This window comes from Eleutherodactylus coqui, chromosome 6 (genome assembly GCF_035609145.1).
Source record: "Eleutherodactylus coqui strain aEleCoq1 chromosome 6, aEleCoq1.hap1, whole genome shotgun sequence".
Classification (NCBI taxonomy): Eukaryota; Metazoa; Chordata; class Amphibia; order Anura; family Eleutherodactylidae; genus Eleutherodactylus; species Eleutherodactylus coqui.
In genome coordinates, this window is record NC_089842.1 from 188,449,848 (window position 1) to 188,467,879 (window position 18,032).

General features: G+C 41.3%; 1 protein-coding gene across 4 annotated transcripts in view; it reads right to left on the reverse strand.

The window, feature by feature from the left end:
- Window positions 1-18,032, reverse strand: part of ACTN1 (actinin alpha 1) — a 122,476-nt gene that overhangs the window by 54,506 nt on the left and 49,938 nt on the right. For all 4 annotated transcript variants that reach the window (XM_066608486.1, XM_066608482.1, XM_066608485.1 and 1 more), the window contains exons 4-8: window positions 16,467-16,553; window positions 12,454-12,541; window positions 12,197-12,275; window positions 11,221-11,302; window positions 5,418-5,503 (exon numbers count right to left, since the gene is read on the reverse strand). In XM_066608486.1, the coding sequence (XP_066464583.1) occupies window positions 5,418-5,503; window positions 11,221-11,302; window positions 12,197-12,275; window positions 12,454-12,541; window positions 16,467-16,553 (422 nt within the window). The remainder of the gene's footprint in view (window positions 1-5,417; window positions 5,504-11,220; window positions 11,303-12,196; window positions 12,276-12,453; window positions 12,542-16,466; window positions 16,554-18,032) is intronic.

Below are 18,032 nucleotides of genomic sequence, written 5' to 3' on the forward strand. Positions count from 1 at the left end.
AGGGGCAAAAGTGAATGATATTCAATTGTTGGTTCACGTTTAGACCAAACTGTTGAGTAATGAGAATCGTTTGCTTTTTTGCTCGTTGTTCAATTTATGCAGACATAATCATCCCTGGCTCATTCACTTATCGTTCGTTAGGGCTCCTTTTAGATGAGCAGATTCTTGTTTGCATGAGCAGGTGGCGTACTTTGAACGAGCCAACAATGTATCTGCCTGTCTAAAGACACTGCATGAGAGCCAACGAGGACGTCACTCGCTCGTTCAAAGAAGAATCGGCTTCTTAGGCTACTTTTAGACGGAACAATTCTCATTCAAAAACATGATTCAAACAAGTGAAAGTGAACAATTAGGTCTAAACACGAGCCAACGGCTGGACGACAGTATTGTTCACTTTTCGCTCGTTGTTCATTTTCTGCAGGTGATAATCGTTGGCTCGTTCACTTATCGTTCAGTTTGAACAGCAATCGTTCAGTCTTAAATATTCGCTAATATGAAAAACTGAATACAGAACAATTCTCCTTTAACCCTTTCCAATTCACTGTCAGATTTCTTCCTACATTCTAATTGAAGCCTGTGCAGCGTCAATGTCAGAAGATGTTCAGAAGGATATTCTTAGTATATACTGTTGGCCGCTTGGTTGTCGGGGCCTATTTGGCATGTCACATACTTTAGTATTGGCTCTAGCCAGCAGATGGCACCATTGTATAATGTTACAAAGAGAAAGACCCCTTTAGGAAACCCTGAATCCAAAATTGGATTGCAATGGGTTAATAAGTCAATTATTCATCTAAACAGACTGCACAAGAGTGAATGAGCTATTGTTGACATGACTCGCTTGTTCGCTTATGCAAATGAGAATCGGTTTGTCTAAAAGTAGCCTTAGAGAAAAGCGTCTAACGTGTCTAGCAAGATGCACCAATGAGATTATGAAGCGTGAGTCGCTGTTATACATTTTCACACCACCCGGTCTAAGTTTACACTGTAAATAATGGACAGGATTAGTAAATCTGCCCCAGTGTTTACAAGGTCTCGGCTTCGCTGGCTGCATCCATAGTGTGGCAAGTATCACACGACCTTTCAACCTAAATATTTGCTCCTAAAGCAAAGCTTCGCCCATTGGCCAATGTTTGAATATATTGTGGCGCTGGAAACAAACAGTATATTAACAGCTTAGTGCCTTCTCATGTGATGTGAATTCAGCAGTGTTTACAGTACAAGCAAAGTGAATGAGATTTTCAAAATCTCCTTCACACATGGCAAATTTTTTTTCTGCTGCAAGCACACCAGAAATTTAAAAAAAAACCACTATGGATTACGAATGTCTTTGTTGCAAAAACTGCATGGAAATGCAATGGATTTTTGCAAAAAAGATTAATGGGAGAACAAAAAATAACGCCAAAATCCACAAATACACTTTTTTTGCGAGTCTTGAGTTTTTGCTGTGGAAATGCACAGCTTAGAAATCTGCATTTGTTGAGGTTTGAAAAAAAAGCATTTCCCAGTTTGAACTTTATGCAGGAACTCCCATTACCAGATCACAAAAAAGGAACATATTCCATAGCAGAAACTCTGCAGATAAAAACGCAATTACATATAGAAATTCTGCAACAAAAGCAAATTTCACAAAGCTCGTTGACTCTGGCTATCTGCAGAAAAGCAACAGCTCAGATGTCGTGTGTAAAAGTAGCCTTAACCCCTTGAGTGGCACGCCCGGAAATTTTCCGGGACGAGCTCCACTGCTCATAGCGATATAACCCGGAAGATTTCCGGGCTATGTATCGCTTTGGGAGCTGTAGTGCACAATGCCACAAGCTGTGGCAGTGTGCTCTGCCTGCACTGTCCCACAGAGAACAAAGCAAGGCATTGAGAAGCAGGAAGATATTGCCGATATGCCGGCAATCTCCTGCTTCGTTTACAGGTTGCTATAGAGACCATCGGCTTGTCAGAAGCAAGCCGATGGTCTCTGTTGCAGGGAGAGCTGGTGCTTGGCTGTCAGAGGACAGCTAGGTACCAGCTCTTACAGCAGAGATCAGAGATAACCTCTGATCTCTGCTGTGTTAACCCTTTACATGCTGCAGTCTATGTGACTGCAGCATGTAAAGGGCTGTCACCAGGGGAGCCCCCCAGAATGTGGTCAGGGAGTCCTGATGGGTCTCTGTGGAAGTCCCCTAAAAGGACAAAAAAATAAATAAAATTAAATTAAACACACTTGTCTCCCTTTACTTTGTGAAAAATTAAAAATAAAAATCACACATGTGGTATCCGTGTGGCGTAATGACCCAGAGAAGGAAGTTAGTACATTATTTAACCCCTTAATGACACGGTCCCTTTTTTTCTTCTTTACCCATTTCTTTTTTTCCTCCCCCAGTTTAAAAAATCATAACTCCTTTATTTATCCATCGACGTCGCTGTACGAGGGCTTGTTTTTTGCGGAGTGAGTTGTATTTTTCAATGGTGCCATTTAAAGTACCATATAATGTACTGAAAAACTATTGCAAAAATCTAAGTGGAGTAAAATGAAAGAAAAATGAGCTTCCACCATCCTTCAGTGCGTTTTGTTTGTACGGCACACAAACTGCAACAAAAATGACATGATAACTTTATTCTATGGGTCTGTACGATTACTGCGATACCAAATGTGTATACTTTTTTTTTTTTACTATAGCACTTGTATTTTTTTTCAAAGACATTTAATTTTTTTACATTTTCTGCTGCATCTTCTGCGCGCAATAACTTTATTTTTCCATCGACGTACTTGAGCAAGGGCTCATTTTTTGCGGGATGTCCTGTAGTTAACATTGGTATAATTTTGGAATACATACGACTTTTTGATCGCTTTTTATTGCATTTTTTCTGAGAGACAGGGTGACTGAAAAAGTGCATTTCTGGCGTTTTTTTTTTCCGGACTACGTTCACCGGGGGGGGGGGGGGGGGGGGTAAATAATTCACTATTTTGATAGATCAGATATTTACGGACGCGGCGATACCAAATATGTATTTTTCTTTTATGATTTAGAGTTTTTTATTATAGATATGGCAAAAGGAGGGCGATTTAAACTTGTATTACTTTTTTTTCCCTAATCTCCCTACAAATTTTTTCACAAAAGTTATGCAATACATTATATATACCAAAAAATGATGCCATCAAAAAGTACAACTTCTCCAGCAAAAAACAAGCCCTCACATGGCCGTGTCAATGGAAAAATGAAAAAGTTATGGCTCTTGAAACGCGACTGCAAAATCAGTTGAAATTAAATGATTGGCCCATTTAAAAAACCTGCCCTGATGGGCACGACAGGGGGGTAAGAAACCCGCCACTCAAGGAGTTAAAGGGGTTTTCAAGGCAGTGCCACGCCCTGTGTAGCGGTTGGCACTTGTAATTGTAGGCGCAGCGGTCATTAAAATCAATGGGACCCCCAAGCAGCAATTATGAGCACTGTTCTCTTTGATTTCATTTACAGCTGCAAGTGCAATTAGGATGCGCAGTCACTACACAAGGGTTAGAACAATGGCTTCCACTCTGGTATATCCCAACGGGCGCTGGCTGGATAACCCCTTTAAGGTGAGAGGCAGCACAGGAGATATATAATAAATAATTCTGTGTAGCCATTACTAACATTTTATTACGCTGTAATTGGCTCTGAACTTGGTTTGCTTTTGATCCACAAATGCAAAAATCTATTTTCTGCCTTAAAAATGAAAGGCCGTTCAACAGTGCCAGCAGCATGCCAACAGGACATGTACAGCTGAAGCAAACTGGTGGCCATAACAAAACTGGTCTACAGTTCCTGCTAAACAAATGCATGTCAACAAGTTATTTGTAAAGCACAATGAATGTTTCCCAATATTAAGATTTTCCTCTAAAATACTATTAATGGAATGATTAAACTTGAGCAGGTCAGCAGTCCTGATCTGTGCCTCAGCTGCAACAGCCTACATCGATTCTAGATTTTACATCATAACAGAGAAATCCTTAATATCTCTAATCCCTCCACCCCTCTTAGTTTGAGATTCATTAAAGCAGTTGTCCAGTTAAAAAAGATTGATGGCCTATCCTTAAGATAGGACTATCAATAGTAGTTCAGCCTGGAACCCCACGATCAGCTACAAGCTGGGCACTGAAACAATTTCTACAGAAATCAAGACAGCTCCGTTCTCACTGTAGTGGCCAGGCTTGGTATTGCGGGCCAAGTTCCCATTTACTTCAATGCCTCTAATACCAAGCCTGGCCACTGCAGTGGGAAAGGATCTGCTTGCTTCCAGCTCATAACAGATTCGCCCATCTTAAGGATAGGTCATCAATAATTTTAAACTGGACAACCCCTTTAAAGTTTGTCATCAGAGCTGGTCTTAGGTTGGATGTTCCCCCCCCCCACCCCCTTTCCTCCATACTGTCTTACAGTGTACCATATAGTGCCCAAATAATAGTACCCTGTGTTGGCCAATAAGAGTGCCATACAATTATTTAAATGGCAGTACTTTACAATCCTATTACCACAATACACTACAAAAATAGTACACTTTGCAGTGCGACAACACCTAAGGCCGGGTTCACATCTGTGCTTGAACCTCCTGTCGAGTTCGCTGCATATATGGCACAAAATACCAGAAGAAATCACACGGCACGTAGCGCTTTTCCTTCCTGCAAACTGCTGGGCAGCTGAAGTGGAAACTGAAGGGACCCGAATACAATCAATAGGACCAGTACGACTCCATCATAAGACGGATCCATTAGGCCAGGGGATTTCCCTTTCCTACTCTCAGGAGCGCAGATGTGAAAGACAACTTAGTAAATGCAACTGTAAGGGCTCATAACATAGAACTAAGTTACAGATCCATACATAAAGCAACCTAAGGCTATGTTCACTCAGAAAAATCTGCATGCGGATTTCCCAATGCGACGTCACTTTCTTCTGCATGTAGATTTCAGATATGCAGAAGTAATAGAAAGGAGTCCCATTAGCAGCAATGGAATACTTTAGGATGTAGACTTTTACACAAATGTGATACATGATTAGCATTGATTCTACATAAAATACACAGAAAAATGCCGTGTGAACATACCCAACTAGTACGATACAATAGTCAAGTAATAAGCTTATAGAATTAACACTAAGATTCCTCTTGCTGCTCCCCTTAACAGGGACGGCTGAATAGGTCCCACATACCCTACTGGCTAAAAATAAGCGTTGGCCAATATATACTAAAATTAAGTATTTAGTTACAGGGAAATGATGAAAACTAGAACGTACTGAAAAAAAGAATGAACATTTTTGCTAATGGACTATCCTGAACATCTCTAAGAAACAAAAGGAAGGATATCCCGATGCTAAAACAGAGAAAGGGGGAAAGATTTGCACATTAGCGACAGGAACAAATGTGCCGACTGGAGAGATACTGGAACCCTGGGATACCTTCTGGGCTCCTGAAAAGGCGTGATAGAAGCTAGAAACGTAGGTCATGATGGCCTTCTCATCAGGGCGAGCTGTCCCAACAATGTCTGTCAAGAAAAGGTTTAAAGCATGTTGATTCAGGAAATGAGATGGAAACACGATAAACAATGACATATATGATGTAGCAGATGTAAACTGGGATTGTGAATGAAACATTTAATCTACATCTCACACAGAACAGGTGCTCAGCATTTCCAGTATATCATATATAGTAAAATTAGTGGATACCACATAGATATCTGATGCAGCAGTTGGATAGGAGTGATATGGGTAAAAGGTAAATGGCATCTGCTGCAAAGTTTTGGGGCCATTGAATCTAACCCAAAACATAAGCCCCTCTGTTGTCCTCTTGTGGAAAGTCCTTTCCATTCTCCCCCATTCAATCTATAAAAAGGTTACCAAAATTTTCACAGATCCTAATTGGCATATATGTCGTTACAGAAATACATTCCACATCAATTCAGATTTATAGGCAAGCAGGAAAGTAGGGGAAAATACAAACCATGCCATGACATCCCCCACAGCCTAAAAACCCTATAGTATTGTGCATTTTCAATGCTGTGTTAGGGCACTCCAAGTTTATATAGGGAGTTTCCTTGTTTGGGACCCTTCGTCAATTAGGTCGATCCAAGAGAGTCTACGAAGATTGACTCCACCTTTTTAGCATCTCTGTCACCAATTATATGGAGTACCCCAGAGGGCTCTCTGCAAATAGTACAGTAGTAGAAATCCTAAAGGGTGGCTTTGCCAACTGTGGTACCAACCGCGCTGCCAGCCTGAGTGATCACTATGCTATAGGCAAGTAAGCAAAATGTGTACAAGAGAGATAGGAGTAAAAAAAAACAAAAACACAACGTAGTACAGATGTGAAGATATGTCCGCGAGTCAAGGCGCAACCCGGCTTCTCTTTTTATTAAACTCAATTAATGTTTCGGGTCGATAATACCCTTTCATCAGAGAAGCACGACCACACAATATGTATAAGCAAAATACAATGTAGAGAAGAGCGAATATATGAAAGCAAGCAAATGATGCATAAAACATAAGTATGGAATTATAAAATAACAAAAAGTCCATATTCATATAAAAAGACTGAAAATCCACTCATTTGAGGTGATTCAGAATATACCATGCCCAGTATAAAAAAATATGAGATAGATATAACAGACTAAAAATATCAAGATGAAAAGGGTATTGCATGAAATGGAATGCATAAAGCAACTAATAGAGAACATAACAAAACTCATTTTGTAGCAGTTTATAAAAAGATGTGCAGGAGCGCCTTCACGCTGGCAAAAACATCATGCAAGATTTGTGTGTGGAGACGCACAAATCTCACAGAAATATGAAACCCATTCTTTTGAATGGGTGAGGTTTTCCTACATAGCACCGCAATGCAGGAAACTAGTGGCAACGTGCTATTTTTCTGCGCTATCGCCCATTTTTGTCAATGAGAGAACTCCGCAATCCTCTGCTGTGGCTGCGAGAGCCGCGGCGGGGGATTCCCTTCATCCCTGCAGTGATGGGAGTCTGTTTTCACATGAAAACACCCCACATCCATGTGGCTTCCACGGCCTGATATCACCCTCGGTAGTGTGATGGAGCCCCAAGTCAGGCACATAATTATATAGAGCAGGGGTGCATAACTTCTGGTCTGTGGGCCACATTGCCGTACTGAAACACTTCCAAGGCCTGCAAGGGTATTCCCATCTGAGACATTTATGGTATATTCTAAGTATATGCCATAATAAATTGAGGTCCCCTCCACTCCCAGGACTCCCCCAGGACTCCCACCCATTTGGAGAATGGGGGGGGGGGTGGGGTCCCGCCCCCCCGCCCCCATCCCTCCTGCAACCTTTTCCTCCCTCCCCCTGATCAGCACTGCAAAGAGGGGGGAGACTACACTAGTGGCTCTCTCCATTGTAGATGATGGATGCTGGGGGTAGCAGCCTGGCATCTCATAAGTCCTATAAACTACAATGTCGAGAGCTGCATGAATATAGGATGTGTCTTACTCATATACTAATTTCTGGAGTGCCAAACGGGTCAAGAGACTTTATTCTCCTAAAATAGAGGGATGGATGGATGGAAAACATTTTATAGGCCGCTACAAAATAGGAGTGTTAATATGCTGTTCTCGAAGAATTATCAAAATTATGCATTCTATTTCATGTAATACCCTTTCTCCTCTTAGTTTTAAATTGTATATACACACACACCCTACACATTAATATATACACATGTACACTTTAATTATTATTTATACTGAGCATCACATTGTCACCTCAGACAAGAGGATTTAAAGGAATAGATTTTTTTTATTTCATACTTCATATGTTCACTCTTTTCTATATTCACCATATTCTTCTTTTACATAGTGTATAACAGTGCTCAATCCAACACTTATCTGATGGAGTATTTTCACCCTGACACGTGTTATATTCGATAGGTTTAATAAAAAAAAAAAGAAGTCAGGCTACACCTTGACATGAATTACTTTCACGTCTAGCACAACCCCCTGATCTTCTTGCTCCTATCTATCTCAGATTATTGATGTTACATACACTAGCATCGTTTCTGTTTACGAAATGCACCAAGAAGGTGTAAGAAGACTTATAGAGCCATGCATGCTCCTCTGGGAAATATGCAAATGGATGATGGGACAATACCTCTACAGCACTACCTTTTGGAAGACAGCATTCACTGCAGAGGTATTGTTCCAGCTTGCCATTTGCATATCTCCCAGAGGAGCATGGATGGCCTAAGATGGAACAATACCTCTTACAGCGTCACCTATTAGAAGGCATCATTCCTACAAGTCAATGTCAGACTTTTTAACAAGCCTTCTAAGAATGATTGGAAATTGAGAGCCAAAGCTAGAGCCATGCACAGTCATTGTTACAAGGCTTGTTTAAAAATTTGACATTGACTTGCAGGAATGCTGTCTTCCAATAGGTGGTGCTGTAGAGGCATTGTTCCATCTTTGCATTTGCATAAAGTAGCATATAATGCTTTAGTTCCCGGTGGCGGCACTATAGAGGAAATGAACACTTGGTGCTAGTTTCTTCCCCTGCAGATTACAGCGGATTACTAATAACTTTACCTTGTGATCAGGTTAATTTTTGAGGGCCTTCCTAATAAGGATTGTCCACAGCAGGCGACCCCTTTTTAAGATTAGAAGCTTTCACACAAGAGGACAACTCTGGGGCTTTCAGGTATTTTTTTGATATTGGGGAAATGCTTTTATTAAATATAAACATTTGTATCCACTTGATCCAATTGTTTAATAAACTGAAGAATAAATGAAATACAGACAATGCACTCCACATAAACGCAGCATTATTTCCTGCAGGACTGTGTGTGGATGGTTTAAACATGTTCACACGGTCCAGAAATGATGCGGCCACTACACATTTCCTGCACTGAATAGCTTTATAAAATGAAAAAATTAGGGATTCCTGAAGCAAAAAATAAACATTTTAAATAGATTAACAAGAGGTCTTAAAAATTACCAAAACATACGTGTTCACCCCGATATACAGCGAGCAGATAATTCATGGAACATATTATAAGCGATGTTCAATCACAAGCTTATTTAGACGTCAACACTTCTGGCATGAGCCCAGGTCATAGTATTATAGGTGTTTTGCAGGCTAATACTATTGATGACTCAACTTCAGGATAAGTGATCAGTAATTGATCGGTTGGGGTCTGCTGCTCGGAAGCCTGGGCGATCAGGTCAGTGTCACAGCATACAAGGGTGCAGAGTGGATGCTGTTGCTATGACCCAAGTGGCCGGAGCTTGTAATTGCATGAATCATTGACAGCTGCACCCGCACAAGGTCCAGCCACTACACAGGGGTCACAAACCCCTTTCAATCAATTTTCTTTCCATTTGTCTTTCCATTTTTAACAGGCCAGGCCATTCTAACATTGTTGGCTAGAAAGTCACTACTTGGCTGCAGCATGTTCCACAATTGACTTTGGCAAAAATCTCAATGGAAGTGTTTTTCAATGGGCTGCAGCTTCACGTGCATCTTTTTACATGTTGGACCAGTGCACAGAAAAATAAAACTTTTTCGATGGACTTGTGGTCCTCTTGGATCGGATTCTTGACTTCACAACAGTTAGGACCCAAGAACTCTTGTCTAGTAGGTAAATATGCCAAATACTGCAGTTATGCAGCTTGTCAGGTCCTGACTATGGCACCAAGATAAGAAAGCTGCTGACTAGTGTATCACCATGGCACAAGATATACCGATCCCAGCTCTTCAAGGGGTTGCCCAGATGTTAACTATTGATGGTCCATCTTCAGGACAGGTTAATCGTAAGTCAGCTAGTACAAGCAGATTTCTGCAGGAAGCAGATAGTTCTGTTCATCGGCAGTGGCCAGGCTTGGTATTGCAGTCCCGTTGAAGTGACAGGGAGCTCTTTCTGTGAAACCATGCTGTGTCATTGCTGTGAGAACAGAGCTGTCTGCTTCCTGCAGAAATGAGCTCAGTACATGAGCATACTGGCCCAGTGAACAGCTGAACTGCACAGTTTCCAGGTGACAGACCCCCATGAACTACTATTGATAACCTATCCTGAGAATAGACCAACGGTTTACAACTGGACAACCCCATTCAGCTTGTAGGTATTTTTGTTCAGTGCTGAAATGGTTGTACTTGCCAATATGCTACTGATACAATGAGAAACTCGTATCAAGAATCAGGATGGGACTAATTATTAAAATGCAAACTAATAACCAAACACTGAATCTAGATTTGTTGTGTGCTATAAACCATGGCACAACTAAATATATCAAACACTAAGCATTTTATAGACTTATGTTGCAGGAAAATTAATTGAACATACTCCTACCAAAGACCTAAGCTCTTTTTACACTGGTGGATAGTCTTTGAGGAACAAGCACTGACTGATGGTTTTGCAAGTTGAGCGTTTGTCCAGTTCCTTTCACAAGGAGCAATCAGCACTAATATAGACTAACAGTTCAGCCACATACAGTTCCAGTGTTGCCAGCTCATCCTTGTATTAGGAGATATGTTGTTGAACCATTGATTTTTTTTTCTTGGCGCCGCATAAAAGATGCTATTACCCAACAAACAAGAGTTCACTCATTTGTTGGCGGATCACTAGTACCTTCACATGGGACAATAGTCGGGTGAATCAACGTTTGTTCCTGATCATCTGCCTGTGTAAAAAGCCCTTTGGGGGAAATGCCTATAAATTCTAAGAAACCTTGGCTTCCCAGGTACAAATTCAAGCTATTGTGGGCAATGGCTGCCTTGTGGCACACACCTCAGTCTAAATTTCTTGATTTTAAACCCAAAATATTAGATTTCACTAGACTTATTTTACATTAAGACATTGAATGGAGTTCTGATACCAACAAATGGATGAAACCATCCTATTAGCACATCATGGATGAGTAAGGGAGAGTTTTGTACTTCTATATCACTACCGCGCATAGATCCTGTGTGTCCAATGATAAAGTTGAGGATGTAATTAAAAAGTGGACATGCACATGTTCTGTATAGACAGTTGGCCCTCAGAATGATTTCTTCTGGAGGCCCTAAGGAGCCTTAGTTCAATGGTTCCTGCCCTTTACAGTTTCATATGAAATTAGCATATTCAGTTATGACTTATTGAAAAAGCAAGAGGTGAAAAGAGGATAAAATACAAGGTTGTCTATTGGGCTTGGTCTCCACTAAGTAAGGATTCTATAATCTATTCTCTTGTATAAGAGGATATGATAAATTACCTTCAGCATCCAGCATCTTGGGAATGTCCAGGAACCTCTCTGCAACATCAAATGCAGTATTCAGGTTTGTGTAGGGATCATCCTAGAAATGGAGCATAAAGAATTTTCAGTAGAACTTTCCCACAAATTACTGTTCGACCTGTAATGTGTTTTGTAAATGAGTGCATTTGGTTTTTAAGCATTGAGATTTACACAGAAAAATGTGCCAAATTAATACGGTTTTCTACAGTTTTTTTGTACCCGTTTTTAGAAGTAAAGAAAAAAAAAAGGCTTCAAGCGCCTTTTCACACTAGATTTACATTTCCTTTTTGCTGTTCAGTCGTGGAAAGACCAAGGATGCCTAGAGGTGCCTCACATTACTTATTACCAAGCCTTTAGGTTAGCTCAGCACTCCCAGCTTCATTCCTATTCCCAAATCCCCTTGTGGTTGAATCACAGGGCTTGCCCTGGACTCCCTCTAGATCTCCTCCCTTAGCCGTCTTCAAAATGACGACCAGCCATTTTGTGTTCTGCTTTGTCTTGTTCTTTATTCCTATAGGATTGGCTGCAGTCTAGATTTTCCCCTGGATGCACCCCTCCCTCACCTCCCATGCACCTTGTTTAAATTTGAGGTAGTTTAGTCCTTGGTTATATTATATACGGGGGAATTCCGTGATGGACTCTTGATCTAGTGTTAGCTACCATGTAAAGGTGGCAATCTTTGAACTCTCCATTCTCTTCCCCTTTCTCCTACTCTATGGTACATCTAGTCTTACCCCTTGTGGGTCTACTGTTAATTAGATTATACTTGTCCTTTGCACAATGCCTTTTGCTGAGGCGATACTGAACAGTGCATTGTTGATATGTTGGCTATTGTCTCACCCAGGTTTTCATATTGTTGACACTGGATATTCTTTAAAAACCCAATAAAAATTGAAAAGTAAAAAAGTTAAAAAATATTCTGCACAATTTAATTGCATATTGGAGCTATAGCTACCTTCCGTAATTTTCCATAATCAATTAGCTCTGGACGATGCCTATGGATGAGTGCGCAGAAGCCAAGACCATCTTTCCAGCTGTAATACAGAAACATAAAAACGTAGGTCACTCAGCGTTTTATCTGGTTAGAAAAAAAAGATGCCACAAACAGCACTACAGCGGACAATGTGTACTCAACATGAAGATTATCCTGCAGGGACATGCTTATGAACGTGGATGCTGAAATACAAAAGGTCTTTTTTGAATGTCACTTACCTGATGTGGAAATTTTGTATATTCACATTCTTATAGGGTGCAGTCTTCCTCTGACACCAAAGTAGTAGCCCTTCTTTGGCAGATGTTTCTATGAAAGGAAACATTTTTTCCAGCAATTAGACGAGAGGATACTTAAAGGGGTTGTCCCGCGCCGAAACGGGGTTTTTTTTTTTTTCAAGCCCCCCCCGTTCGGCGCGAGACAACCCCGATGCAGGGGTTAAAAAAGAACACCGGACAGCGCTTACCTTAATCCCCGCGCTCCGGTGACTTCTTACTTATCCGGTGAAGATGGCCGCCGGGATCTTCTACCTCCGTGGACCGCAGCTCTTCTGTGCGGTCCATTGCCGATTCCAGCCTCCTGATTGGCTGGAATCGGCACGTGACGGGGCGGAGCTACACCGAGCCCCATTGAGAAGAGAAGAAGACCCGGACTGCGCAAGCGCGGCTAATTTGGCCATTAGACGGCGAAAATTAGTCGGCTCCATGGGAACGAGGACGCTAGCAACGGAGCAGGTAAGTGAAAAACTTCTTATAACTTCTGTATGGCTCATAATTAATGCACAATGTACATTACAAAGTGCATTAATATGGCCATACAGAAGTGTATAGACCCACTTGCTGCCGCGGGACAACCCCTTTAAGGAGAACTTAAAGGCAACCTGTTACCAGGATCAGGTTGCCCGTACCATGGACAGGTATGTACACTATGGGTGTGTATGTCTTATTCTGAGGCACTGGGGTGTTTTACAACATACTTTGAAAACACATTTTGAACAGAGTCTGGAGTCATAGGGGCGGCGCTGCACTGCTCTCTCCCCACCCACATCTACAGCAATAATACTTTCCCTATACACAAAGAGGGAAAGTCATTACTGTAGGTGATCCAGGTGTGGTGCCACCCTTATGACTCCAGGCTCTGTTTAAAAGAGTACCTGAACTTTCACTTTGGATTGCTCATGCTCTGTTGGCAATTTTTGGAACCTCCCAGAAGCTGAAGACTGTCTTATATAGCGCATAAGTGCTCAAGCGAGAAAGTACAAGTACTCCTAAACCCATTAAGGACCAAGCACTGTAAATTTAAAGCGCTTGGTCCCGGGCTTTAAACCCAGCTGACAGTAAAAATGTCGGGTTGTCTGCTGATAGTCACAGCTGATAACCTAGAGAAGGCAGGAGGGGTTTTTAACCCTTTCTGCCTCCTCCGTTCTTAAGCACATAGCGCTCAATGAGTGCTAGTGCTATGTACTAGAAAAAGACACAGTGGAAGTAGAACTTCCACTACACGAGCCAGCAGTCACGTGACCGCCAGGATTCCCTGCTACAGCAGAGCTGTAGGGTCGTGTAGCAGACCCTGAGCAGCTCTGCTAAGGACTATTGTTACTACAGGGGATGTTTTAATCCTGTAACTGAGGCTCCTATAGATACAGACTAAAAACTTAAAGATTCTTTATGGAGGATGCTCTAAAAACATATATGGGCTGACTTGCATACAAAACGTAGAAGACAAAGGATAAACAAATACCCTTCCTTGACAGTAGCCTCCACTTTTTAATAGGTATATGAAGGAGACTTGATCATAACTAAGTGCTATTGAAGACCGTACTAGGGCTTATGAATTTATTCACCATGCAGAAACGATGTTTTAATGCAGGGCTGGATTCATATAGGTTTCTGTGGGTTTTATGAATGGAACACTACTTCCAAGTCATGTGATTGATTCAGCGGTCACATGACCGAGCGTGATGACGTCACGATGGCGTGCGTGATGACGTCACGCGCTCACACTGACACTCGGGACTCCTGAACTACTTACTATAGGGGATCTCAAGCAATCGGGGGCAGCAGTAAGTGATCTGAAACTACATCTGTGATCCACTGACACTTGCTGAAGCATCTAGATCCTTAATTCTATTCAGATGTCCTTCTAAGTACCATTTCACATGCATAATTACTGTGGTCCCGCCTCAGTCACTTCTGGGTGTCACCCATTGGACAATCCATCATCCCCCACCTATGGGGGCGGTCCAGTAATGACTACTTAAGTTGCTGACATTTAACCTGGCATTATACCTGTGGTTCACCATCACAGCCACAGGCTTTAGACCTTTCTGTTTATTTATTGTTTCCTCATTGTTTTGGTGTCTCCTTGGTGCTATGACCTAATAGCTATTATAGATAGCTGTTAGACTAGATGCGCTTCTGTTCTCTTTTGGTGCAGTATCAGTGCGTAGATATCTAGCAAATGCGGGCAGAAGCTAGCATTTAGACTACTCTTAAAACCGTTCTGCTTGCGTTCAGCTAGGGACTAGGGCGGCAAACTTTGCTAGCACTTAGACTATTCCTGAAGCAGCTTTACTTATACCCAGCTGGGGGTTAGGACTGCAAAATTAATCAGAGGATAATGGCGGTTATTTTGGTTTTGTGACCAAACTATTTTTTGATAAATTACTTGATTCCGCTACGATCTATATCCTCTGTAACACTCTGATTCCAGAAAGCAGTCTCCGCATATTATCACAGAAAACCCTGCTGAACGATAGTCTAATGCAGTAGTTGATTACGAAGGCTTATCACCTTCATACATCTTACTCAATAGTCACGTACTATTGGAACTACATTATTGAACAAAAGCACCTTGTGTATATAAGATTTGAATCTATCATCATATTATCAAATCTGAGCCACCATACGACAGTATCTGAATCCTCTATACATGTCGGATCTACTATGATCAAAAGTGCTGTAATACAGACTCACTGCTTTATCCATGCTCCTGATGAACCACAGTTCTAACTGTGGGGAAACGCGTCGAGCTTTTCATACATAAGATTCCTCGATTGTGAGCCTTTCGACATCTAAAAGCCATCTGTACTTGTGGGAGAAATCCCCTATGTCTACGTGTCTCAAACAATCTGGGACATTATTTTTCTTTATCTAGCAGCAACCCTGATAGATCTGCAACTAGCCACCTGTTGCACTCTGAAAGGGTAATTGGTCACCACTACTGCCATATTACCACCGGGGTTAATATTACTAGGAAACCTATATGAATCCACCCCTGCATTAAAACATCGTTTCTGCATGGTGAATAAATTCATAAGCCCTAGTACTGTCTTCAACAGCACTTAATTATCAAGTCTCCTTCACATACCTATTAAAAAGTAGAGGCTACTGTCAAGGAAGGGTATTTGTTTATCCTTTCTCCTCTACATTTTGTATGTAAGTCAGCCCATATATGTTTTTTTAGAACATCCTCAATAAAGAATCTTTAAGTTTTTAGTCTGTAACTGTGAAAGGGCTTTTCTAAATTATTATAGACTTTTCCGTCTCTGTGAATAGGCTCCTATGGATGCCCCAGCTACAGTGGGAAAGGGTTAAATTAAAAGTGAATGTCCCCTAGAGGTCTTGTATGATGTCATGGGGACATAGATGGTAAAAAAAATAATTCTATACATAAGTAAAACAAAGTTACAGTATAAAATAAAAATACATAAAAAGGAAAATTACCCAAAGCAAACGCCAACAAAAAAGTCACCATATGCGCCCTGTAATCCAATTTAATCTTTGGCAGTGAAAATAAATATTAAAAATATAGCCCTATATGTGACGGAAGAAGAAGAAAAAAAATAGTAAAATAAATTTTTGTAGCTGAAGGAGAAAATATAGGGCAGTTAAACCACATGGGTAAAATCCCTAAAAAATGGCTGGTCCTTAAGGTACAAAACAGCCTTGTTCTTAAGGGGTTAAAGTATGTTTGTTTATTCAGAATAAGTAAAACCTGGCTATGCTTTACACACACACACACGTTTATGCTGCCCATTGTTCGTCCAGTATGAATCGGTTGACAGGTTCACTTTAATAAGGTATAGCAGATAACCAATCATAACGGTTTTAAACCGGTTATAAATACTATAGCCAAAATATTTGATAACCTGATACATACTGGTATATCATTATACATACACTGCACATTTATTTATGGTGTATAATACAGGACACCAGAAGGGGTAACTTACCTTCAACTGAAATATCTTGAATAGCAAAACGGAGGATAATTGTCCAAATCATTCCTAGGGTCATTTTAGCGTTTCCATCAACAATTTCTGAAAATAAGCACAAAAGGGTGAAATAAGCAGAGAAACTGAGGGGCATTTTGATTTTTAACAGAATAAAGTGTCTACTAGACCTGAACTTTAAAAGCGGTAATATACCCAAGACTTACATCAGGGCATTACCAACCGTATTTCCTTAATTGACCCCGGGCATCAAATTAATAGATGGGTCCAATATGTTTACCCATCAGTTTACCCTCTGGGTCCAGCAGTTTACTATCAGTCAGATTAATAGCCAGAGCCTTGCTCCAGCTGGCATCACCTGGCAGTATTACCGATAAGAGCTACATAAAGCAAACAAAAGCAAGCGTACAGGCTGTATTCTAAAGTGTCTCACCTGAAACAAGAGACCTTAGATTCAGGGACTTTAGAAAAGTCACATTTATTTACTGCCCATTTTAATTTTCACTTGCATATAATACTTTATACCCCATCTGTACGATCCCCATTTAGAATGGGCTCCATGATTGACAGTGCCATCCACTGTACATCTTGTGCCATTCATGCAGTCATTAAACAACCATTCAAGGGTGCATACTGCTGTACGAGATGTGAGCGTGTTGCACGTTTGGAAGCCCAGGTCCTGGTTCTATATGAGCAGCTTGTAATATAGAGCCCTTGGCAATATGGAAAGGAGTTTGCTGCTCACTGAGCCGGCATTCGCTGGGACAAATGTGGGGTGGAGGATAATTTGGAAGTGCAGGATGATCAGGCAGCTAGCTTGTGACAGGAGGGGTAGAGGGCAGAGATCCAGGAAGGCTAGTCGTGAACTAGCACACCCCAACAAGTTTGAAAAGTTGGCAGATGAGGGGGATACCATTACAGATTTACCACTGCTGCAGCCTGACATGCCCTCTGACCACCAGGGGAATGTCTGCTGCAGAAATAAGGGGCAATAGGAGCGCGGGGCAGGCTAGACAGGTCCTGGTAGTGGGGGACTCAAATATTAGGGAGGCTAACAAGGCAACAGGAGGCTCAAGAGTTAATGTAGAATGGAGGGGTTTGGGTTCCTAGAGAACTAGGCCAGGTTTGCTGTTGGCTACAGGGTCCACCATAGGCATGAGCTGCATCTTAGTAGGAAGGGGGCAGCTGTATTGGGGAGAAGATGGCTAGATGGTTGCAGGAATGTTTAAACTAGGGACTGGTGGGGGGCAGCCAAAGAGATAGGGGGAAAGATAGTGTAGACAGTAATCTAAAACGAAGTAATGGGAATGGGGGTGGAGCAGTGGGAGGGGTTTGTATAGTTAGAACTGGTAAAACAGTTAATAAGGATTCATTTAAAATAAAAAATAACCAAAAACTGTAAGCTGTATGCTGACTAATACTAGAAGTCTGACCAATAAGTCTGAACTAGAAGTAATTATGGAGGAAAACATGACATAGTGAGAATAACTGAAACCTGGTTGGATGAAAGCTGTGACTTGGCGGTGAACTTACTGGGTCATAGTCTGCTCAGAAGCGATCATAAAA